The 27,213-nt window shown below is 35.0% G+C and overlaps 1 protein-coding gene across 2 annotated transcripts; it reads right to left on the bottom strand.

Annotated features, from left to right (window-relative positions):
* Nucleotides 1–894: 894 nt before the first annotated feature.
* Nucleotides 895–27,206, bottom strand: LOC121371457. Of its 2 annotated transcripts, none has more exons than XM_041497353.1 (10): nucleotides 27,168–27,206; nucleotides 23,025–23,097; nucleotides 19,894–19,997; nucleotides 18,233–18,334; nucleotides 12,336–12,460; nucleotides 11,471–11,651; nucleotides 11,036–11,142; nucleotides 8,506–8,622; nucleotides 7,467–7,588; nucleotides 895–6,011 (listed from the first exon to the last, which is right to left on the bottom strand). In XM_041497353.1, exons 2-10 carry the CDS (start codon nucleotides 23,095–23,097, stop codon nucleotides 4,483–4,485), a joined length of 2,460 nt encoding a protein of 819 aa, XP_041353287.1. In that variant the 5' UTR covers nucleotides 27,168–27,206; the 3' UTR covers nucleotides 895–4,482. The 2 variants fall into 2 exon arrangements, with proteins under 2 accessions (XP_041353287.1, XP_041353286.1); XM_041497352.1 differs by lacking the exon at nucleotides 27,168–27,206 and adding an exon at nucleotides 27,014–27,121.
* Nucleotides 27,207–27,213: the final 7 nt, after the last annotated feature.

Genomic DNA, 27,213 nt, shown 5'->3' with positions numbered 1-27,213 from the left:
TCTGTTCTATGCAGTTGTAAGTGTACTTTTCTTAAATAATAATAATAGATTAAAAATAATTTTTAAAATTGTGTCGGCCCTTTTTCTAGGTAGGGTTAGATTCATAGAATCAGTTTCTTTCTGGGTTTTTTTTTTTTAAGCCTGAGCTACATAAATGTGTCTCTTATGAGATGGGTCATAGGATCATTTTCCCTCTGTGGACACAATGTTGATTCTCTTTTCATCCATTGTTCTTAAACGAGTAACGGCTACAGTTGTGAAGTACAGGGGTCAACCCCCGACATTTTATGCCATGAAATGTTTTTTTTTGTGAATGTGTGAACCATAACATGTCATAATTTGGAAGTGTTATGTATGCTGTCGGCTAATGAGATTTTAATAGCTGAAACATCATAAATTAAGCATATATGGTCATTGTTTCCATAAGATATGCTGTGTGTGGTTAAATAAACTAGCTAAATAGTTTTATATGTGTATATGTCATGTTACATGTTATGTAATTATTATGTTAATAAATAATACCATATTTTAAAAATGCTTTGAAGTGAATGCTGATGGAAAACATAAAGTATTATAAATTACAAACTTTTACACGTTTCTCTTATTATTGGATTATACTAGTCATTTCCCTAGAAATTTGGCATGGTAGACCAAACACTTTTTGGGCATTTTCACAATTTTCAGGACACTTTCTTTTTCGTTAAAAATACACAAAAATTTATTGAAATAAACATTAATGTAATTTATGTGCTTGCTTTAATAAATGAATGGCAAAAGATATAAAAGGCATATTTTATTAATTAATTAATCTCAGGGCAACATGGTGCTAAGACTATCGAGGCATGGTGCTAAAACAAGCTAGGGAAAACACTATATACTAACTCGAATATTAGAAACAGTTAATCTTTTATTCTGATATAAAGCATATGTGATACTTTGCATTGTCTCTGAAAATAAAGACTCCATTTGAGCAGAGCTTAGACAAATACTGCAATTTGACCTCTAGGTCATCATACAATGTAGTTGAAATAATAGCTTTTCCCCTTAATTTTTATGAACTGCAAAATAAAAATAATAACTAGCTAATGACATGAAATAGTTATTCTCTATATATGATTATGTAGTCTTAGACTCTAGAAAGTGTGTATGCATCCCCTGTAAACAACAATAACTGACTTTTGTGGATCTAAATCTAGTTACATTAAATCTTTTTTTAAAAACCCATTAAATTAATGGGGTTTTTTATTATTTCTACAGTGATATGGATCCAGTTCACAGCATTATATTGGTCAGTCATTGAAAATGTTATCTTAAAGTGTGACATAGGCATGACACGGGAATGCTATTCATCCCAATTCAGGTCAGCCAGTCAAGATTGGAAAACACGCTGTTCAGGCCCTGTGCTTATAAATCTAGTCCAGACTCAATCTCTAATGATGTCACAGACATACCATTTGTATGGCGTTGTCACGACATTAATGTCTCGGATTCTATTAGAGTCTGAGTCAAAATAAACCCCCAACATAACAAGCTAATTGAAGGTCATAAAAACTACACAAAGTGTGTTATTAAAAAGTGTGTTTTGTTTCTACAAGCACATATATATTAATATAGGGCGGGACGTAGTTCAGTGGACCCATTTTGGCTATTTCTCGTTCCAGTCAGTGCACCACAACTGGTATATTAAAGGACGTGGCATGTGTTATCCTGTCTGTCGGATGGTGCATATAAAAAATCCCTTTTTACTGATGGAAAAATGTAGAATTACCAAATGTTTGACATCCAATAGCCAATGTTATAAATAGACGTTTAGGCTAAAAATACATCAAACCTGCACAAAGCAGCCACCTAGGTTATGTAAAGAAACTGTTTTCACTATTCTTCCATATCGCTGAAGTAAGAAAGTACACATATTTTTTGTATGTTTCCTTAAGCCTCGGTCACTGTCACGCAGATCCCCATGGTTGTTGTTCCCTGTGCTCTAGTGGTGTCGTTAAACAAAACAAACCTTATTTATATAAATTAATATGTACTCTATGATGCTTCAACGAATTGAACCATGTAGCACAATAAATTTATACGTATATATAAATGCTAAAACTGTCTGGTTCAATATGTAACTTGAGAGGACACCAGTGGTTACATATGGAACCCTGACTTCGGACTGCAAATTTAGTCAAGCCATGCCAGATGCATCACAAAAATTAACAAAGACATCAATTGTAAGATCTATTCTTTATTTACATTAGTGTTTTAGGAAATTTGGTTCTTATATATAATGGTAAATAACATTAAAACAATGGCTATTTCTTAAGTCCCATGTTTTGTTGTAATTTTAAAAAAGTTTGCTAATAATTTTGGAAGATTTTAGAATTTGTTTACTTTTTTTTTTATTAATTTGTCCTATCTGTTTCCAGGGAATATTTTAGGGGAATAAAGACAAAATTACTTACTAATTGTGTATTCAACTGTCAAAAGTGTCTGGTACCATTTTTAGAGGACTTGTTTGTAATTTATAAACTTCAAGAGCTATTGGTATTAATTCACATAAGTTTAAGTTGTTTACATGTCTACACATATATATACAAATATAAAACATATATAATTTTAATACCTAACAAATAACAGAAGGGGTGTGGAAAAAAATATATATGTTGGATCCTCTTTTTAAAGTATGTAATATTTTGACTAAATAGAAATATATCTACTAGTGAACTATATACATTGTGTGGCTTGTATATATATATACATACATTTCAATTTAAAAAAAATATTTTTAGTTGAGCACATTCAGTTTGTCCTTTGACATTATTTCCAGAAAAGTGAAACTGAAAATTTTGTACCAATACCAGTGACAGTGATTGATGATGATGATGGTTATGATGATAATAAATAATTATTATTATTATTAAAGTATGCTAATCAAGAATATTTGTTGAAAGGACAAAACAATAATAATAATAAAAGGAAAATCAATTATTGTCAAAATTCAGCCAAACTGTATTTGAGGCTGACCACAATTCAACAAAGACTCCATCAAACAAATATGCTAAATTTATTTTTACAAAATTTAAGAAACCATCATCAAACATTCCTGGTTTATACAAGTTATTAGAACATTAAAATGTAATAAAATTAAAATTCTAGTTCATATAGGGCTGTCTATAAATATAATGTAGGGCTGTCTATAAATATAATGTAGGGCTGCCTACAAGTAAATTATAACAAACATGTATCAAGTACTTGTAAAAACAAATCTCTTTAATTATATTTAACGACATTCAGCTACTTGTTTGATCAATTTTAATTTGTAATTGATAGAAGGAAGGGGTGGAAGTGAGGGACAGATAGTAGTAAAAAAGAGAGAAAAAAAAGAGAGAAAAAAAACATTATGTAAAAATTAATAGATGCAGTCATCTGTCACATTAATTTGTATTCATATATTTTATCATAAATGGATAAATTTGTTTGTGGTAACTAAGAAAAATCATGTTTTACTTGGCATAATCCAACTTCATCACACAATGACCGACTGGTGAAAAGATAAAGTTGAAGTTTGGAATACTTTACAATTATGTATCAAATCAACATCAATCTTTCCAGTTTTTTAGAAAACGGCAATCACAATTGTTCTGACCCAATATCCTTGATCTCACATGTATTAATTGTTTTAATTATTTTCAAATCTTCTTTTTTTGAACTTGATCCATGACAAATGAAATTTTGTCATATCAATGTGTATTCTAATTTCTACTTCCCTACTGATTTAATAATACAATTTCTAAATTGGTCACTGGATTTGGGTTTGGTTTTTTTTTTACTGTTCTATTAAGTCAACAAATAATTTCTGTCAAATTTAAATATGCCATTTTTACAAATGTTCGTGATGTATAAATTACAACTGATATCAAAAAAAAAAATATTTTGCAGGTAAAAATTGCTAATAATATAGCTGATGTCTTGGAGTACTAAAACATTTCACTTCTCAGATAGTACCCCAACATAGAAGGGCATCAAATATGTGTTGCCAAAATGCAGCTACATACAATTTTTAAAAACATTTTGCTGGTCAGTGACAAAAATCATAGGTTGAAAACTATGTCTCCAATTATATAATATAAATTCAGTCAGACATAGTATTTATACTATATCAGCTTTAACTAATTAAAACACTAATGTCTCTTTTTCTAATTACAAAATACTATCATCTTAGTAACATACGGGTCTTTGTCAAGCCACACTAATTATAAAGCCATACACTTTATGCCATTATTCAAATCTGATGTCAACTTTAATTTCTTTTTTTAAACGAATACTGTAAGAATGTTCTTGCCTGAATTAATTAGTGTAAGATCTTGTCAAAAAAGAAAATTCTGTCAGGATGTGGCACCCGACAAAAGATACACCAATATTACTGTCATTCACTGTTAAGAATTTCAACATATTTCCAGAGTACCATGGCAGCACTTCCTTCATATAATTCTAACTCTCTGTCAGATCAATGATCTCTTGTCCCTGACTTGTTACTGATGTGTGGATTGGCCTGCTGCCCACTGGTTTATGCACAAATGTATTACCGATGTCAATCCGCGTGCTCAGAGAAACTCCGTTTGCTGTCTTTTCAATAATGCAAGGCGACGGTTCAAATATCTGGCAGTCTTCATCACAATCCACTGTTCCTTCTTCGCCATTGCTCGACACTGAAATAACTGAATTGGAACAAGAAAGAACACTCTCGGAATCAACATCTCTCAACTTCCACTTCTTTACGTGCGGAAACGCAAACTGACAATTATCGGGAGCAAAACTTTTTTCAAGTGACCGCCTGGCACCCCCATGTGTCGAGGCATTCACAGGACTCTTCAGCGACTCCATGAAATCATTGGCACACAATCTGGTCTTATAATTCTGTGGTTTATCCATACTTCTCGTTATTCTGCCAGCCTCAACTCTCCTCGAATAATATGGTCTAATGGGGCTCAAAATAGGAGGGCCTTCAGAATCGGAGCCATCCGACATTGATGACGAAGATGACATTTTGGCAGGAACGGATCTCACACGCTTTTCCTTCCGCAGCCTGCGACCCTGCGGTGTGGACCTCATAGAAACATTGTCGTCAACTGGAACAAGCATTGGAGGAGTGTCATCATCAGTATCTGCCAGTGATGACCTTCGCTGGTGACAAGATATGAACCCTGCAGAGGATGTGCTCGAAACATTCCCTGTGTTGCTGCTGTCATCTACTTCCATGACGAGACTCAATTTGGACGTGCTGTCACATCCATGCATTTCGGCACTACCGTGTTTCGATCTCTCGATTTCCTTAAATATTTTTATTTTCCGGCCTCTCCATTTTATTGTTACGGTTTTGTGTGTGCCATCATCTTCCACTGAAGCAATGGAGCACATATCACTCTCTGAACTATCCACATCTGTGCCGACTGGCTCAACTGGCAGTGGTGGTGCACAGATGGCCCACTCTTTCACCTGCTGTCTAGCATCATTCGTTACTCCACGTCGGTATGGATGCATTCCCAATGACTGTAAGCCTGCACCTGTCACCGTGGACATGGTGAAATTTTTTATACTAACCTGCTTAAGTTTTCTTGTTGGCTCATTCGCAGGTGTCAACCTTTCATTAGAAGTTGTAGAATTTTCTGCCTTACATTTTTTTTTCCTTGTGTGTTTTTTAACATCGCTTGTCCCCAGTTTTGGATAACGTCTCTTGGTTTTACGAGGTTTCTGTACACAGCACACCTCGCTGTTGTCGCCCATGATATCCACTTCCAAATCCTCATCGCATGGCACCAGCCTCACAACATCGGTCTGCCGGTGGGTTCTCGTGTCACTCCCCATACTGGACACTGGTGACTCCCCATCACCACATGTAGACAGAGTTGCTGCCCTTCTCTTTAAGAGTTTATTCAACTCTTTTGGAGACTTGTAATACGACTTGCAACTTCTCTTTTTTGATTTAATCTTCGACAGTTTATTCTTCTTTTCTTCTTTTACTAAAACAAATTATTTAAAAAATATGAACTCAAATGATATCATTTGGGAAAAAGATGCTCATTGGGTAAATATCCATCTGTCTCTTGCCCTCCTGTCAGTATATACTTTTTAGTTCAGCTGTCTGACGACAGCGGTTCATACCATCAGCATCTATACTGTTGCCTGGGCACAAAATTAAGCCTAGATCACATTATATCAACTGTCGAGTTGAGTCATGTAGTGTGTATTGAAAAGCCAGTTGTCGGTGACTGATTTTTGGTTTGCATAATGGCCTTTGACACGACCAACATGTTTGGTTGCAGACGATGGCCTTCTTATTGTGTCTCGACCATATAATTAAGTCTCGGCATTAAGGTCGACGACAGTCACTTTTCAGACCCTTGTTTTAGCTTCGTACACAATAAGTAAAATATATTCAACAGTAATTTTTTGATATGATATATCTGACAAAGGGTCCTTTTTATTTTTTTCATCTTTTAAAACTTAAAATTAATATTTTGTTCAGAATTATGAAAAATACAAAAAATACCGACCTGTAAACAGCATTGTCTACTCGTTATAGAAATTTGATAGGGGTCAAGGTTAATAGATCAGTTTTTATTTTAATGTGGCGAAGCATTGTAATAATACAGCTATTTTTTAATTTGATTGACGTCAGTATTCCAATGACGTCACTTTGCATCTCCTTAAAATAACAAACTGGGTACATGACATTTCCGTTTTAAGAATGCTGGAAAAATTCCAATGTAAAATTGCTATTGAATTTTTTTGGTTTAAACATTACTAATGTACCTTAATGTGTATGAAGAAAATTTGTGATTAAAAAATTGTACCTTTTACGAAAAATGGATTTTATGTGAAATTACGGTAAACTGTGTTTTATTTATTGTGTACGAACCCAAAACAAGTGTGCGAAGTGACTTTCATCGACCTTAGTCGGGATGCTTTGTCACTTTTGCATCAGAAAAGCACGTAACAGCATCAGAGACAGCCCAAACACTAGTGTCTGACACTGATATGTATTTCAGATTTTTGCACAAGCAAAAGAAGTCCATAATTTTATACTGTTAAAACTGTTTCTCGTTATTTTGTCACTTTTATTATTTTTAAAAGAACACATTGCTGTTTTGATAAATTCTGATTTGCAGGTACATGCACTTAGTGTGGCAGAATTCTGACATCATAATTTGAACCTTCATGCTCATAAACATTTGTTTTGGATCTATTTAGCAATCTAGGTCACATTCAAACATAGTTTTTACTGAACACAACAGGATTATGCATTTTACACAAATTAACCTATGTAATATATACTTACAGTGTATATAAAGATCTCTATATTTAACACTATAACAGTTATGTCAGAGTTTGTATCCACAACAAATGTGTTTGAACCCTAATTGGATGCAAGTATATTAAACTCACTTTTACCTACCTAACTACCAGCTACTTACATCGTTTTTCTACTTCCAGACAAGCAGAGCATACATAGTCACTAGTTCTTTCTTTCAGTCCATGGCAGGCCTTATGGCTTCCTACAGAACCACACAGTTCACACACAACAATTTCCCATTTGCTGAAGGAAAAAAATGACTCATAGTATTTATGGCAACAACATTTCTACAAGACTCATTACGTTTTAATGTTAAATACTGTTATAATTTCTTTCTTGTTTTTAACATCATACAAGTTATTATCTGAACCAACAATACCTTACTTCAGTGATTAAAAACCCATATTTAAATGTACTTTTAAGCGCAGCCCACACTTCATATAACTTTTATTTCTCGTCCAACTCATGCTTAATCAGATCTTTATTATCTATGGGATGCTTACATGTCAATATAATAGACTGGTTTTTTTCTGAATTGTGAACAAACATAATCATATAAAGTACAAACATTTTAACCAATTAATGAAAACAACATCATCATCAACATGTAAACCAACTTCCTCCATGGGTGCAGTCTCTGTGTATTTTCCTGCACCCACCTGGCATCCTCGTCCTCTGTCTCTAATAAAGCCTGTCTGACCCATGGCATTAACCAACGACCGTTGGTAGGGGTGTATAGTAGGTGGTTACAAGTGCCTCTTAACAATGCCAGTAGGAAATACTGAACACTCCCCAAAGTGGTCAGACTAAGCCCACAGCTAAAAGCTGGAATGGCAGGTGTGTGGCACAGATAGCCACAAGAGACAACCACCTGTCGCGGTTGGAGAGACAAGAACTGGGATGTGGGGGTGGACAGCGAAAGAAGTTTAGACAGGAGTTGCCAGATCAGAAAGAAATGAGGCAGAATTCAAAGGACAGAAAGGAAAGGGGGCAATGGGATAAAAAAAATAAAAAAATAATAATAATATAAAATAAAAAACCAACATGTAAACCAAGTAGAGCCAATTAAGAAACCAAGACATAAGCTCTAGATAAGTCTTTGAAACTAATGATGGTTGTGAATATTTGATTATCTCAGTGATAAAGAAACACTGACAAACCTGGCATCACGGTCGTAGGAACGTCCCTCTGGACACCGACACGTCTCAGCATCACAGTGTGTATACCTTCGAGCAAGATCATCAAACGCACCAGGCTCCTTTTCCCATGATGCATCCCTTTAAATAAAACAATTTAAAACTAAAATTAATTCAATTTATTTTTTCTATAGTGATGACAAGATGATCGCAGATAAAAGTGGTATGATGAATTTGTTTACTCCATATAAACATTTATCCTAACTTCTTATAATAGGTCGTGCGTGTTGATGTAGCATTTTTTAAATCTGACTGACATAATAATTGACACTGGGTCGAGATGTAATGTTTTCTTTTGTTTGAATTTATTCAAAGAAAACAACAGAATTTAAATTTTTTAAACTTAACAAAATTAAAAACAAATTCTGAGAATACTGATAAAGCAATACATGTCCCCTACCGAACATAAGAATTTTTTATATCTCAAAAGTTCCAGAGCCAGAACTCGGTCAAAAATGGTTAAATTGCCATGAAATTCAAACTTGATCTGTAACAGTACATGATAAAAAGCTATATTAAAAATTTCAGCTCAGTATCTCAAGGCTTTCTGAAAACAAATCCAAAAAAAATAATTTCATATCTCCTAAGTTCAAGGGCCATAACTTCGTCAAAAATGGTTGCCATGAAAGTCAAACTTGATCTTTAACAGTACATGATAAAGCTATACACAAAATTTCAATATCTCAAGACATTCTAAAAAAAAAAAAGATCCAGAAAACTACATGTGGGACAGACGGACAGACGGACAGACAGAAAGACGGACAGAGTTGAAACCTATAGTACCCTCCGGTAGGGGACTAATAACTTAAAACACATATTTATTTATTTCATTTATTTATGTATTTAGTGTATAAAAGACAAATTAAATCATGCGTATATTTTACTCTAATTCTTTACTCTCAGTGTGTTAGTTTTTTTGTTTTTTTATCAAAGTGCATTGATAAAAATAAAAAGAAACAATCAATGTGCAAGCATCTTAGATTTGTCTGAAGCTAAAAAGAATTTGTATTGCACCAGACAGTACAACTAAAAATATATTGAGCATTAATTACTAAGCTGGACAGAGACCAAGATGCTGGACAGCAGAAATTCTGGACTGCATTGTTTTTTGGAAATCGTGTTTTCGTTAAGTTGACTCTTCGTTTGTTTATACAAGACTTGTTTGTTCAGGTTAATTAATTAAGGATTTTACATTTCTGAGCAAAAAATCAATCTGGTTTCCAAAACTGACATGTTCCACTTTTATTGGGTTATTAAAGCTGCACGCCCTAGTTCCATCCAGCGAAAATAAATTATAATTTGGTTAATCTACAAACCTGTAACACACTTAGATCACGTTTTTATCAAATGGAGTGAAAAAGCAGGTTTTATATCAATAAATACCATGGGAATCCCCATGTCCCAATTGCTTGAAATAATTTTGAAAGTTAGTATTCTGATGTCACCGGTAGATGTCGCTCGAAGCACAACAATGCCTACGTCACGACAAATTTCACAGAGTGCGCACAGATTTGGGGTGCGTTCCTTTCACCTCTCCTGGACATGTTCCAACTGTTCTGTCCTGGTTGTATCCCCTCTCCAGATATCGTAAGACTTAGCAAAATTATTGGTTTTAAGGGTTTGTAACATTTTGTATTGAGATACTTACTTGTCTGAACTTTATTGTTACTGAAAATGTTCACTAACTGTGAAGAAAAATCTCACAAATGAACAACAAGCAAACGACAACAAATCGGATCTTGATTGCGCGAACTGTGCACGAGAAAACAAACCCAACCAAAATGACAACGGTCACGTAGTATACCAACGTCTGTGACGTTTACACAGGAAGATTCCCTCTAAAAATAGATTGGACCTCGCTTGCGTAACGTTTTTTTCTCGAGTGCACGCGGATTTTTAAGAAATACAAAAAATGCAATTCGTGGTTTTACAAACATCAGGATTACCAAAAAGCAATATGTATTCTAAATAATAAAATGTAAGTAAAGTGCAATTTGTGAAAAAATGGGTTTAATAGCGAAAAACAACACCGTAATGGTTAACAACTAGCCATAACTAGGGCGTGTCCCTTTAATACATGATTTAAATAATAAAAAATTCAGGACCATGAAATTTGACCGGTTTTGACAGGATTTCGGTATATTCAAGGTCCGGTTTAGACAGGTTTCACTGTATAAAAATCGAAATTATTGTTATCTGCAAGTTTTATTATATTTTAGGATTGTTGTATTACATTTTTATTATTTAATTACTTGTAGCATGAAATATCTGTTTATAAACACCATGATATGAGAGTATCTTAAAGTCATATTTTATGCAGTATTATTTTTAAAGATCAGCTGCATCCATCATACAATCGGGCAGAAAATAAGATAGTGTTCATTATCATTTCAACATTGTACCTTGGTCTCTTTTGAAAGAACCTTTACTGTCAACATATTGTCAAACACATGGATAGACTGTCAAAAGCAGAGGAATAAAACATAGTACATACTGGTCAGGCACATATATCCCATAGTGCATCATGTCTGATTGGAATGATTCTTTGTTGTTACAGAGAGGACACTTAAAGAAGTAGAGGCCTGCAGACACTGCATATTTCTGAAATACAGATAACATTGTGGTCACATTATTTACAGAACTGCTACCTAGAATGTTTTTTTTTTTTAATTATAATAATTTTAAAAAAAAAGAAGTTATTCCTTACTTTTTTTTTATGGTGGAAAGAAATCCAATAAAAATATTTAAACTCTGATAAAACAGAGTATTGTGTAAATCGTACTAAATATTTAGGACAGAATTTATGGAGTCCAATTTTTTTAAATTCAGGTGTTTATTATGCATTGTAAACATATATGTAGTTGCATGCACATGAGAACAAAAATCATGTAAATGCGGCCCTTAATACATATGGAAACAAAAAACACACCTGGATGCAAGTCCTGTGAAACCATGCATTCTTACAGCATGGTGCCCGCAGTGTGTCATTAGAACATCTGGCCTCTATGGCATACATACAGATAGAACAGACAGTGTTGGCTGTGCCGTAGAATGCCAGCCTGTCACTCATTTTGCAAGTCTGCTGTGGTCTATGTTCGGGACAGTAGGATCTAAACACAGAAACACAAAAACATGGAGCACTGTCACCTGCTTTACAGTTCTACCAAAGATAAATAAATGTGTCCACGGTATGAATAACAATATTGTTTAATGCTACCATCAATAATGATGAATTAAAACCAAACGTTATTTTTTTGTTCCCATAATGGCAGATTATGATGATGATTAAAGCAAAGTGATCATTTGTCAAAATATTCAACTGCTTAGTTACATTTGTTTTTTTATATTGTTAATTTCAATAGTGTCTATATAATAAAACTTTGTGCTGTGGTAAACAGAACAAAATATATATGCATATTTACTAATGAATTAAAACTATTTTTGATGCCAGAAATTTAACATCTTATACAGAATGGCACCATCAACCTCTGACATTATACTACAAAAGGCTTGCTTGTTAGATGAACTGTACACAATTTAGGAATAAACACGTTTCTTCATTCTTTTTGATGGATTGCAGGACAAAAATAATAACAGGTTAATGACGTAGGTTATCAGCTTTATCTTACTGAGGGCAAATGTTGAATTCAGCTCAGCAAGCCTCGCAGGTTAAAGCCAATAACCTCCATTAACCTGTATTATATACATATAAATATGAAGCTGTTTGATGCAAAGTTTAGCAAGCGAGGCCCAATTACATGTATGATATGCTACCAATTTTGACAAGAAATAACCTGAAGGAATCGAAGAACTGGTGTAAGGTCCCCAGCTTGCGGCCACAGCAGAGGTGAAATGTCTTCCGACAGGAGGACACCACACAGCCAATTGTTGATCCTTTCTCCTTGCAGTATGAGCACCGCTGAAATGTAACAGATGAGTAATTAACTGCAAATTAGAGTTAAGCCCATAAGGACAATGAAAGAATTGTTTTTGTTTTAATGAAGCCTCAGCACCTGTTCAGCCCATCATTACAAAGAAAAAAAAACAGTTGATGTAACAAAATTCACAATTCTGACAAGCAAGTCATGTGATAAAGCAAAATATATCCTCGTTCTTAAATTGTATAGGCCATACGATTTCAAAGCCTTGTAATCATGGGAAACCATCAGGACCTTTTAAAACAAATTAATTATATATATATTATTTTCATTGAATTGTCGTATTCATATAATAATCATAAGAAACAAAATTTTGGTTCCGTGATTTTACCGACACACTATCGACACGGTACCGGAAACAATCGTTTCCATGAAATCTGAAGGCCTGTTGTACCATGACACAGTGGTTTTCTATTGATGTTGCAAGAGCTACAGTGTTCTCGCTGCTCTATTTAAGCGGGGCGGCCCGCCCTGCTATTGCATATTGCCACCCTCCTTTTTCGTTATTCACCCTCCTTTATTTTTCTACCGGCCTCGGTGGCGTCGTGGCAGGCCATCGGTCTACAGGCTGGTAGGTACTGGGTTCGGATCCCAGTCGAGGCATGGGATTTTTAATCCAGATACCGACTCCAAACCCTGAGTGAGTGCTCCGCAAGGCTCAATGGGTAGGTGTAAACCACTTGCACCGACCAGTGATCCATAACTGGTTCAACAAAGGCCATGGTTTGTGCTATCCTGCCTGTGGGAAGCGCAAATAAAAGATCCCTTGCTGCCTGTCGTAAAAAAGAGTAGCCTATGTGGCGACAGCGGGTTTCCTCTAAAAACAGTGTCAGAATGACCATATGTATGACGTCCAATAGCCGATGATAATATTAAAAATCAATGTGCTCTAGTGGCGTCGTTAAATAAAACAAACTTTACTTTTATTTTTCTGTGCCCTTCTTTATTTTACAGCACCTATCTCCTCTATTTCCAAATGCACACATTTTTCCACACACAAAAACCCCCACAACGATCAGTCTGCACACTGGACATCAAAGGAAACAAGCCGCGTTGTGTACGAAAAAGCAACTGACGAAACATTTACAACAGTTACCGTAACATAATTTAATAGTATTTTTAACAGCCTCTAGTTTGTCCCATACCTGTATTCATTTGTATGTTTAATACAAACAATAAAAGTTATATTTTATTTGAGCAATGAAACATTTTAATTTTTTATGGATTCGGCAATCTCCTACTGAACCCCCCCACCCACTTATTTGGCGCCAAATTTGTTACGTGATCAGAACGGTCACTCTATCTTTTGTTTCCACTAACTGTCGTCTGATATTTTGTCCTCAGTTACAGATATAATTGATTGTAACTGATGATTTTTACTTTCTGTCATTTCTGTCAGTTTATCAAGCAGTTCTTATAACATATTGTAAACTTATCACCGCTTATAAAATCAACGGAAGTGGTAGTGTTTAGCATTAAAATCTTACATCTTGGGTGCCAAATAATATATACACCGCCACTACAAAAACTAAATTACTTTTTATCAGTTGGCGATAATATTTTATCACAGCAATCGATTCATTCAATGAAGATGGGAATAACAAACAAAAATTTCGACATTAGGGGACCACACAAACATCTTTTTAGTTTTTCGTATATCTTGAAATCTTTATTAAAATAATAATATTAAAACTTTGATCGGTTCAGCAAAACCGGAACTGCCAGTCAGACCGATAACATCTTCGGTTCAATTAAAAGACGAATCTGCTTGTATTTCGTATAAACCTTTTTGTAATCAAAATAAGGAGTATATCTTTCCACAAAGTCTATCAACACACAACAACATGGTAACCACCAAGCTCTCCACCCCACCCTTTTTTCTTTCTTTTTTTGAAGGGTGTGGTGCTGCGCGGCCGCCCTCCTTTAATTTTCACCCAGCGAGAACACTGAGCTATAAATGTGATACCAGCTTGGAAATATATTATCGTTCTCATAAAAACTGTGCAGATTAATTTGAGCTAATTTCTTTAGTAGAAACAACACAAATAAATCTCCTCAGAAGTGATTCCCCCACCCCCGATCAAATGTAACCCTTTGAACCTGTCATGCCGATATTGCGGGATGAACGAGTAACGCGATAACCCGTCATACCGATATATCGGTATGTGACGTGTCTCTGTATTTGTTGACATTTCCGTGGCAACCAACCAACCAATCAGTAATTTTTTTACATCAGCTTCCTGTATGCATATATGTACTTCCTTTACAAACAAGCGAACGTCCATTTTTGACAAAAATACGCGAACATTTGAATATTTTTTGGCCAATATAATGAAACGAACACTCACTGCCATGCAGGCGGCTCGTATATTATTTGATAGCGATGATTTTGTGTCTGAAAGTGATCAAAATAGTGTATCAGAATGTCACGAATCTAGCAGTAGTTCAGAAAACAATTCACCTGTCCAGTCAACATTGAGTAAAACACCTGTAAATACCTGTAAACAATGACCGACCAGAGCGAGGCGTGGGTCTGTTCCATTTGTACCAGCGACACCATCTCCGGAATGGAATAAACAAGTTGATAGTTTTGTGGAACCTGTTTTCAATCCAAACAAAACACCAGGCCCCCAGAACATCCCAGTGAACATAAATAAAGAGAGTAAGCCTGTTGATTTTTAAAAAATGTTTTGGTCAGAGCAAATTTGGACTTTACTTGTAACAGAAACAAACAGACAGGCCAACTATGTCAAGTTATCAAAGCCTACAAATTATTATGCAAAGTCTTTTTGTCCTGTAACTGTCCCAGAAATGAAGGCTTTCTTTAGATGTAGAATTGCCATGGAGATGCTTGTTTATAAAGATCGTTATGAACAATATTGGAAAAAGAAAAATAACTTGCTCTCGGCTACCCCTGGTTTTGCTAGTATTTTTACCCAGGACCACTTTCTGGCAATTTGGACATTTCTTCATTGTGTGGATGAGCAGGGAACCGACATAGATAAATCTGACAAAATGTACAAATGTAGGCCTTTATTCGAATACCTCATCAAACAATTCAGGAAATTCTATGTTCCAGAATGCGAGTTGTCACTTGATGAAGGAATGATACCTTCTAAGAATTCGCTGTCGATTTGACAATATATCAAAGACAAACCCATCAAGTGGGGCATAAAAACCTTCTTGCTGTGTGAAGGAAAGTCTGGATATATTGTCGACGCGGAAATATATACAGGCAAGAAAGACCCTGATGAGAACTACATCCCTGAACTTGGTGCGACAGGTAACTTGTGTGTCCGACTTAGTTCTCATTACAGGGGACAGAACTAGTGTTTGTATACTGATCGATTTTACACATCAGTGATTTTGTGTAAATATCTTCTCAAGGAGCATAACATCAATCTCTGTGGGACGATACAAACTAATAGGAAGAATTACCCAAAGATGTTGATCAACAAAAAAATGGCCAGAGGACAGTCACAGTTAATTTTTGATGGGAAGTGTTGCAGCACTGGTTTGGTGTGACAAGAAACCAATCTACTTTTTGTTTTCAAAACATATCAATGTGCCCAATGTTCACGTACCAAGGTATGATGCTCAGGAACATAAACGCATACCAGTCGACTGCCCTCAAATTGTGAAATCACACAATGAATTCATGGGTGGAACATACAAAAACGACCAAACGACGCTGCTACAAAAGTGTCGACGTCATTACAGGTGGCCACAGATTGAAAGTGAAATTTTTCATGTGGACAGCATTCAATGCCTACATTCAAGAGAATTGTGTCAACCCCCATGAACAAGCTGGTCGCAGAACAATAACATTTCACATGTTTATTGAGAACTTGTGTGATTGGTACATTTCGCCGATACGTAGCACCCAGTCGAGATTTGACAACTGCACAGGATACTCGACTGTGTAACAACGAGCAAACACCTGTTCACATTGTGGAGTGAGCAGACCATGCTACAGGAAACAACGTGTGTGTAATGTGAAACGAAAAGCACAAGCGTGCAAAACTGAAAAATCCTGGACAGTTTTCTGGTGTTCTACCTGTCAGGTGTTTCTATGTGTTGGGACAGGTGTTAACAATTGTTTTCGTGCATATCACACCCTAAAGGAATACTGGAAATAAACCTACCTGTGAAATCATGTTGATGTGGTTTGGACATTATAGCAGAGCATACTGTACATTCCATTTCAAATCTATTTGAGTTGACATTTGTAGGATTACCTGTAATTAGGTACCTATACGTGTAAATCTTGTGATGTAAGTATAATAACTGACAACCTTTTTTTTTAATAAACCTCAGTTGTATAACATATATTGTTCAATAATAATAGTTTGCAGAATGATATTGTTTGTTTTATTGATTATAGTTCATTTCTCCTGCTTACCTGTAATCAACTTACCTGTATTACCTGATATTTTTCGTAATAATAGGGCGAAAATATCCGTTTGTCAAAATTTCTAATAATTGTTATTATAAACAACCAAGTTCTGGCTGATTATGCTAATTCATATATAAATCCAACTTCTGATCAGGATGGTCAGGGTGGAAGTGTAATAGTTTATAGGATGATAGGGTTCAAAGGGTTAAAACAAGAAAAATCACACGTCTTTTCTTATTACTGCTATAACTTCACACCATATCTACTTACCGTATATCTTCGCCTATAAGTCGAATTTTTTTCACCCAAAAATTATTTTATAACTTGGGGGGTCGACTTATAAGAGGGTAAAAAAAATTCAACAAAAAATATTACTGTTTTGTGGATTATTTTACAAGTTTTATTGTTGAAGTATGCCATGTATTTATACTCAAATATGTTAATTTGACACATTTATTTTTTATAACCTATTTTTTTTGGCATTAGAACGGTTTTGGTTATGCGAAAAGGCGTACGATCTCACTCACATGCCAAGACAACAGTCCACTTAGTTAAATTAACAGTCATCACTAATAGTAAAAATGTAAACAATACTAACTACCTGTTGCCTGAGTTTATTTGAAATCTGGTCACTGGCATTAATGGTTGTTCAAACAATGTTTTGGCGGTGATTAACTTCATGAATATTACTGAGCTTTTCCCTTAAAATAGACTGATCTCTGCAGTTCACTATCTAGAGCAATAGGGACACACATCATTTGTACAAAAACCAGTGTACTTTCCAGAGTTATCCTCCTTACATGTATTAATATGGCGGCAAAACGTGATACTTTCAGTTTTATCGTAGTGATCTGTTGTCAGTGTTTATAAATAAAGTTGTTGTCTGTGCACAAAACCATCTGTACAGTACTATACAGTAACAGTCAAACAGCTTTCACTCTCTACTAAGGGAATATTTCTTTTTGATGCTATGTAATAATGATAGTTTGATTGGAATAGTCTGATTATATTGCGATGTACAAAACGTGAAAACCGAAGTTTGTAAAATAATTTTCTTTTGTTCAAATATTATTGTTCTCATGTGCTAAAAATAAGAAATATTTCAATATTTATAAGTAGTTTTTCATGGGTCGACTTATAAACGGGTCAATAAAAAAATATGTTTTCAGGGCTTGAAATTAGGGACTCGACTTATAGCCGAGATCGACTTACAGGCGAAGATATACGGTACTAAAGCAATGGATAACGTATTAAGTACTTCTTATTACTTACAAATAAAACTTTCATTGTCAGTCAATGGGCCCTACAACTGATTAATTGATTTCTGCATTAAATGTTATCTGATGTATTAACTTACAAGCCTGCTGCCTCTCTTGAGCTCTTTCTTGATATCCGAGAGAAGAAACCCCATCACACCATTCGACTCTTTGCCACCTTGACTTAAACCACTGGCAAACAACTGGCAAGAAATATCAACCATAAGATTAGGACAGTGTATATATTGTCATAATACTTAAATCTATAACAAGGCTTTAGCTGTGAATAAAAAAAGGCCACATCACCCCATTTTGTTTAAACGTCATCCTACTTGTTTTAAGAGGCACTTCTTATCATACATGTGCATACACCTTACACCATTAAAATGTTCTGAGATGACATAAAATGAGAAGTGTTTTATAAACTACAACAAACATATTCGATTTTGATGTGCAATTTGTAAAAACATTTTTCAGTATATATATATATATATATATATATATATATATATATATACAGTAAAGTACGTTTAGAACGAACACGCTTATAACAAACTACCGGTTAGAACGAACTGATTGTAAAGTCCCGATTTTCTCCCCTATATATTAGTAATACATTTTAATGTATAGAACGAACTATGTATAGCGAATTAACTGTTACAACGAACCAATTTTGTGGTCCCAAATAGTTAATTCCAGTGTAAATAAGTGTTTACATAACGAACCGTGAATACCGGAATCATTACGTATCAAACCAATCAGTGTAAAACGCTGCAAAGCCGTGGGATCGACCACACGACCGCACTAAAACAACAGCCTAAATAACTTTTGTTTGTCTGGACTTGGGAACAGGTATCAATTAAGGGATTAAGTCACTAATTATACCGGAACCAGAGGACGATACACAGGAGCCACCCGAACAGCCAACGCCCACAGCAGTTGAAACGCACAAGGCACTCGAGACAGTCAGACTGTTTTTTCAGAGCAAAGGAGATATTCGATTGCCAGTATTTGACAGCATTGCGGACATTGACTCGGCATTAGAAGTTATGCGTCCAACGCTAAGTAAACAAACCACGATTAGTGATTACGTGACGAAACGTGATTAGGTACATGTAATTCACTAAACTCTTTTGATGTGATCTTTCAGTAATGTTTTGTTGTATTTATTGATTGTAATAAATGATATATTTTTTATAAATGTCTTATAATCACCAAGGCATTTTTTATTTTTTTTACTATTATATTGAGTTCAAAATTCAAAATGGCCGACTTTCGGAATAAAAATTACCAACTTCTGCAAATGTGTACAACGAACTACTGTTATAACGAACCAATGAAGCTGGTCCCTTGCAGTTCGTTATAAGCGTACTTTACTGTATATATATATATATATATATGCCAGCCAGTCCGTGGCTGTAGAAAAATAAATAAAACATTACCCCAAATATTTTAGCCCATGGGTAATACACATATTGTTTTATAATAAATAAATAAAAATTCATCATACCCCTAATATTATATATAAATTGTAGGATTTAAAAAAAAAAAAAAATGTTTTTTGTTTTTTTACAATATTGATAACATAAAAAAGGTGAAAATTAATGATGGTCTTCTGTGAATAACAATTTACATTAATGTTGTTTATATTTACTTACAGTATTCAATATTAGATACTTCAAGGCTAATTGCAATTATAAATTTTCAAAACTAATCAAAACAATTTTTTTTTGACTTTGTAAAGAATAAACAAAATCCTTACCAGGCAAAAATAATGAACTGTAATTTCACACTTCATGATTAATTTTCCATAATCATCTTCATTATCTTCTTCTGAGAGACAAAACACACAGGCTTTTGGATTTACTGTAACAAAAACAATTACACTAGTAATTGATCAATGATAAATTAAATCAATAAAGTGACATACAAATCAGTAAAATCAGTCATAAATCCATTTTATTTTCCTCTTTCATTTTCTATTTGGACCGTAACCAAACAGGTCTGACATCTTGTAACCATAAATAAAAAATGTGTTGAATGCATCATTAAAGTTCAAGTTGGTTTTGTTAACAACATCACAAGAACACACTGATTTATTAATCATAAGCTGTTGGAAACATTAGCGCCTTTTTATAAATTACGACAAATCGTATTTACAACATTACACAAGATTGCCGCAGAGTATCAGGGCTCATGCGAGGGACAAAGTGAGTCCAAACTTCGCTTTGACCAGCTTGACTTCGCTGTGTCAGTCACTGGATGGCAAAATCTGTGTTGCCTTTTAAAAATAGTGGCCAATTGCATTGTACAGGCCTCTGAGAATTGAAAGTTTGTGTAAACCATTTATGCGTTACGCAAAAATAAATTCAGGTAACCCATTTTGTTTTTAGGTAACCCACCATGAACATGTAAATGATGTCATAAATTCAATGCACGAATGAAAAATGGGTTACACAAACTATACTATATGAAACTATCACTCTCGCAATTTTCAGATGTCTGTGTGTGTGTGTGTGTGTATCAGGGGTGAGGGAAAATTAAATTGTCAATCAGTCCCATTTGACGTCATCATTAGGGGAAAAAAAGAGAGAATAATTTTTTTTAAATAATAATATGCATAAACTAATATTTAAAAGGTGATATTTGCCAAATAGTGTAAAACAAATGATCATCACAGTGGCGTTTCGCAGTTTGTATGTTTTTTTATTAACCACATTGTTCAAGAGATTCAGGGAAATATAATCAGTATGACCCACGTGTGTAATAATGATTTCATGTGTACCACGAATGACGTAATTTTGTGAAGCGATGTCATAACTTAATGTGTCTTCTTCAGTGTAAACGATTGTCAAAAATGATGTCACAATAATCCTGACACTCGTTTAGTAAAATCAATACGACATACAAGCTCGTATAATAATCTCTATATCTTCAATCATGAAATGTTTAATCACATCAGCAAAAAGAAAAAATCCAATTGTGTACATTTAGCCTAATGGAATAAATAATTAAAATTGATATAAGTTATGAATTTTAACTCCCATATATGTATATAAAGTATGAGTATTCAGTAATTTCAATTCAATTTATTGTACAAAACACTCACAAGGAGCAGGTATGACACCGTTCTGAGCTTTTGACAGCTTGATCGACATTTAGCACGTGTTTAGACTAAATGATTACTAATGATCTCCCTGACTGGATGACCAATCACTTCACCTCTAGTGATAACCGGTGCTCATAACAACAATAAAAAGTTTGAAACCATTTATAATTTTCAAGATCTTTATAATTATTAGAGTGCTACATTGAACAGTCTACAATAAATACATTTATAGATTATTTCAGAACATTTTATATTATTTAAAGCAGTGTTTATTTCACAAAGATCTCTTGCAATTTTGTCAGATGCTTGACACTCGACCCGACAGGGTACACAGGTGTCGATTGCAATGACAGGACAATGGTTGTAACCAGTTGCAAACTATGGGTCCTTTGTTTTAATTGGAGTGTAATGCCGTGATAGCTTTCTCACCAAGAATGGTGTTATTGTTAATGACTGTTTAATCCAGTGAAAGACTCAGCAGCTTTGAACGAATGTCTTGCCTAGTGGAGAGGTGCATGGAAGTGACCTCTCTTTATTAAATTTTGGACCGGTTAAAGTATTGAGAATAAAAATGCACATTAGTTTATTGATGTAGACAAATAAACATGTGTATTTTCCTGCACCCACCTGGCATCCTCGTCTTCTGCCTCTAATAAAGCTGGTCTGACCCATGGCATTAACCAACGACTGCGGGTAGTTGGGGTGCATAGTAGGTGGTTACAAAGCCAGAAGTAACTACTGAACACTGCCCGAAGTGGTCAGACTAAGCCCACAGCTAAAAGCTGATGGGGAATGGCAGGTGTGTGGAACAGATAGCCACAAGAGACAAGCACCTGCCGCAGTTGGAGAGACAAGGACTGGGATGTGGAGGTGGACAGCGAAAGAAGTTAAAAGATAGGAGTTGCCAGATCGGGAAGAAATGAGATGGAATTCAAAGGAGAGAAAGGAAAGGGGGCAGTGGGATAAAAAAAATAATAATAATAAAAAAAATTAAAAACCTAAATTTACATTAAACATACATTAAAAAAACTATAATATCGGTCTCGGAGATCAAGAATCAGTCCCAGACCGGGACAAAAGGGCTTTTCCCCACCCATATATACATATATATATATATATATTCCTAATATATGATATGGACGATACCGAAACACATGAGGGTAATACTCTCTTTATCATATAATCCCAAGCTTAATATGACGTTGTTTTTGAAAACTGTACACTGGATATTCAAATGAATATGTGGTGCAGCATCTTTTTGAATGGAAATGACATAATTTTGAGTGTATTTACATCAAAATAAACTATTGCATAACGTTTTTTGTTTTTGAACGCTGGACAGCTTTCTGTGTAAAATTGCTATTGAAATTTATTTCATGACTATGAATGCATACGTCAGTTATGGAGTGTCATCCTAGTACATTTGCTGAAATGTAGTGCTGTAACCTTGATTAATTTATATCCAATCAATGTGAGATAGAAAAAGTACACCCGAGGGGTTGGAAATTTCAAGCCAGGATGAGTCTATTAATATATATCCACTTTCCCACAAACAGGACTGCACATATCACAGCCTTTAATATACATTTATCCATTGTGAGGCACTGATTGGAACAAGAAAAAAACAAAGGAATCAATCTCAATACCCAAGCACCCGAGGCATGCACTGAGCTACATATAAATCCTCAGAGTTTAATTAAATAAAACATGTTCAGTTTTCTAAGTAATAGAACTGAGTATAATAGTTCCACAGTTTTAAGTCAGAAACAATTAAAGATACTCACAGACTGGTGTTGATGCTGGCAGTGTTACTGTACGTTTTTTCCTCTTTCGGTAAGTTATTACAAGCTTCGACATCTGAAAAAAAAAAAAATCATATTTACAAATAATGTCTACGAGTGAATGTACATGTACATGTATCACTTTATGGTCCATCCCACGGGGAATGCCTTTTTTCATACCCTATTTCAATAATGTTCTGGTGAAATACGTATTTGCCGACAGGTTTCTTCCTGTAGTGTGTGAATAAGTGATTAATAATACATGTTTGGGGGGGGGGGGGGGTTATCAGGGAGCTTGAAAGTGATTGATGTAAAGGTATTTAATGTCAAACATAGGTTTGTTGTTGTATTACAAAAGGAATATTTGACTACCATTTGCACATTTTAGGAACAATTAAAGTCTGAACCAAATTGTTCACAACTATGATAAATTACTCTCCTACCTTTAATTACTGTTACATTCCCTCCAAATTGTGTCCAGACACAAGTGTGAAAAATTCCACATATGAGGCTGTAACAATGTCACCAATGATATCGACTTCGCTGAGATCACATAGGGCAAACTACATGCAGTTTTCTACCGTCTGCCATTTAAAAAAATTTATGGAATACTCTTCAAGAGGTGAAAGCCTCCAAAGTATGATGTAATTAATATGAAATCAATGTGCTCTAGTGGTGTCTTTAAACAAAACAGTTTTTTTTTAAATCAATGACGTCATCATGTTTGCTTCTATATGTTATGACGTTGTCAGATTAAGTTATATCTTTTCACTTTTTGGGGGGCATGGCAAATATTGCATTCAGTTTAATTTTAAAAATTGGGCACAAAGGCAAACTTTTTCTTCAAAAAAAGGGGCACAAATGCAACTTATTTTCTATAAAGTTTTTGAGACAAAAATTATTTCACCTTGGTTTGATACAGATATATGCTATAATAATATATTTTACAAGATTAATAACATGTAGCATATATGCTACATTTTCCTTAAATGCCCAATGTAGCAGATATGCTACATTATTAAAAGTATATACAAATTTATGAAACTTCAAAAATCAACATGGAAGTGTTCAATGTACATTAACACATGTAAGTTGAATGAATATGATAATTTTTTATATTTACTTTGCGTACTTGGGCACTAGAAGGTTAAAATAAATGAATGCATCAAATATACAGGCACAGCATAAGACTACTTCATACTTCCTGCACCGCCCGCAGACTGCCACTCTCTCGGGACTGGCTCGACAGAATCAAGCTTGTTCGTGACTGCAATGTCCCAATCATCTTGCCAAGTTGAAAAGATATATTGGTTAATATGATATTTAAAATCACTAATGTGTAAGTCACAAAGAATATATTTATAAATGTCATCAACTTAAAACAGCTGTAAATAACGTTATTTTTATAGGCATTTTACTATTTTTAGTACTTTGCTAGATGTGATTTTTCATGTTACATTTTGTGTCATTTCTAAATAATAAAATGCTGGGTTTTAAGAAAAAAATATTCCGAAGGGCACGGTGGCAAACCAGGTACGGCAGCTGTCGACATTGGTGCTGTGGTGAAATTCGAACCCTGATTGATAGTTTGTTGGAAAATAAAGCTCTACAGGTTTTGCATTTTTGAAATAATTTGACGAAATTTTCTATCACCCAGAACTAGCCCTGGTATGGTAGGCAGAGATTGGCAGAATTTATATAGACTGGTCTTTGGCAGGAAGTCTTAAAGAGTGTTGATAACTGTCAAAATGTCCATCTAGCCCTCTGGGTACCAGACGTTTCGCCCCAAGACCAGTTAGCCCCCAACTGGTTGCCAAGTTCGCCCCCAACTATTGGTCAGTTCCCCCCAACCAATAAAGATGATTTTTGCGGAGGTTGTTTTGTTTTCTTAGTTTTTGTTTTTGCTATGCATGCGCGTTTATTTGAAAGGTATTAAGGGGGAGAGGGGAAGGGGGAACATGGGTTTGTGTGTGTTTGTTTGTTGGTAGATAGGCAGGCATAAATACTTTGTGGTCCAGCCTCAGATTAAAATCAGAATTGAGTATTTTGTTTGTTTGGTATTGTTCAAACATGCTAACTGGAGTCACAGCCTCTGATTAAAATCAGGGGTTGTTCCCACATAATAAACTGAGGATTGATGGTAATACTGTACAGTGTACTATTATGATGTCAGGGAACATTTTGTTTTCAAAATCTTGATTAGCGATATTTCTAGTCAATTGAAAATTGATTAGCGACTACTGTTTAATGTTTTAAAATTAGTGTGTAGATACTGAACAAAATGTTCCCTACTGAAGAATGCTTTGAACCAATTACTATATGGCCTCTTACACATGTATGTGTAGTCCAAATGGTATTCATTGTCCTTTGTATGATAAGAGATTAACGAATGAGCAGGTAGTCCTATAATTAGTAACCAAGCATCAAGATTATAATAACCTAGGCTATAACGCACATAGCAATTAGTTAACATATATTAATACATGTATTTTATAATACATTTTCCTTTCTTTGATAGTGGCCTCTTCTTCAAGTTCTTGTTTGTGTAAGTGGTATTCACTGTCCCTACCTCATGTAAACACTTTCATGATGAAATACACAACATTTTGATCAGACTAAATAAAAGGGATTTTGACTCATATCGTCTTTCGTGTCACAGCCGAAGACACACCAAACCATACGTTGTTCTTTTTTTGCTGCGGCGAACTTGTAATTCACTACGGGCTAACTGGTAATGTATTGGGGCGAACTGATATATGTTTGGGGGGGGCGAACTGATATATGTTTTGGGGGCAAACTGACTTAGGTGAATCGGGGTTGAAACGTCCGTTTAAGGGCTGTTAGCATTTGATTTTTTTAATAATTATTTGTCTGCATAATTGTCTGTTATGCTTGCGGTTCATGAGTTGGCCTGAATACTCTGGACTGTAAGAGAGCTAGACGGACATTTGGACATAAATACGCTCTCACTACAGTCAGAGACCAAGCTATGTATTTTTTTGGCAATTCCCTACAACCAAAAAGTTGGCAAAGATTTCCGCTCTAATATCACAACAATCCTATGTTTGACATTAAATACTTTTACGTCGATCATTTTCGAGTTAATTGATTAACAAAAAATCCACATATTAATCACTAATACACACTACAGAAAGAAACCCGACAGCACCCACATTCAGCTAAGCTTTGGCAAACTCCGGACAGCAGAATTCTAAGTTCGCTGACCTATATCATGATATGGCGTCACATGATCGCCCACTCAGCCATTCCGTCTACGTCACAAAATAGGTCACCAAGCTTTGTAATTCTTGCGACGGAGTGTCACAAAGCGTAGCTGAATGTGGGTGCTGTCGGATTTCTTTCTGTACTGTGTGTATTAGTGATTAATATGTGGATTTTTTAAAATCAGTTAACTCGAAAATGATCGATGTAAAGGTATTTGACGTCAAACATAGGATTGTTGTGATATTAGAGCGGAAATCTTTGCCAACTTTTTGGTTGTCGGCAATTGCCCAAAATATACATAGCTTGGTCTCTGACTGTAAAGAGAGCGTATTTATGTCCAAATGTCCGTCTAGCTCTCTTACACAAGTTACAGAGTACTCAGGCTATTCATGAGTGTGCATTTGTTAGGTCCCAAGGCATGCCTAACTGATGACCCACGAGCATCGTATAACGGCGTCACGCGATCTGACAGTGACACCGTCACCGACGGTACGACGATAATTAAAATCGGATAGGCCTAATGATAATGATAATCATAATGTGCAAACGAAAAATGGGTCATGCAAAATCAAAACTTGCTCGAGCGTTACACAAATAAAATGTATCGTTCTCGCAATTTTCTGAGGACTGACTGACGTGGAATTTCTGTTCAGATTTATTAAATTAAAATACTAAGTTTTAGCTCTGAATTCCGACGGCCCGATCGATCATCGACTCGAGCACTGTCTTTCATTTGGTATAGTATACCGCTACTATAGTATACGCACCGCGGTTTTTTGCCTTGCCGTTTTATGTTTCAATTGTGATGTACTATAAAATCTGAATCCGTTGACCATAGCGATATATTACTAGATTGATATTGGCAGTAGCCATATGCCTTACGCTTAAGTGACATTTTTTACAATTCAAAAAACAATTCACCTTTCCTTTTCACCAACATACAAGGTTTCAAAACCTCCACCGGAAT

The sequence above is a fragment of the Gigantopelta aegis genome, chromosome 4, assembly GCF_016097555.1.
Source record: "Gigantopelta aegis isolate Gae_Host chromosome 4, Gae_host_genome, whole genome shotgun sequence".
NCBI lineage: Eukaryota > Metazoa > Mollusca > Gastropoda > Neomphalida > Peltospiridae > Gigantopelta > Gigantopelta aegis.
Note: the sequence above shows the minus strand (reverse complement) of the source record. Positions and strands in the feature narration are given on the sequence as shown.

Excerpts from the sequence above, each read along its gene's own strand:
- LOC121371457 (XM_041497352.1), bottom strand. The coding sequence starts at position 27,082 with ATGGTCAACGGATTCAGATTTTATAGTACATCACAATTGAAACATAAA. Across the intron at positions 12,461-18,232 it reads TCAAGAGAGGCAGCAGGCTT|CGGTGCTCATACTGCAAGGA; the intron begins GTAAGTTAATAC and ends GTTACATTTCAG. Across the intron at positions 11,652-12,335 it reads CAGTTCTTCGATTCCTTCAG|ATCCTACTGTCCCGAACATA; the intron begins GTTATTTCTTGT and ends TTCTGTGTTTAG.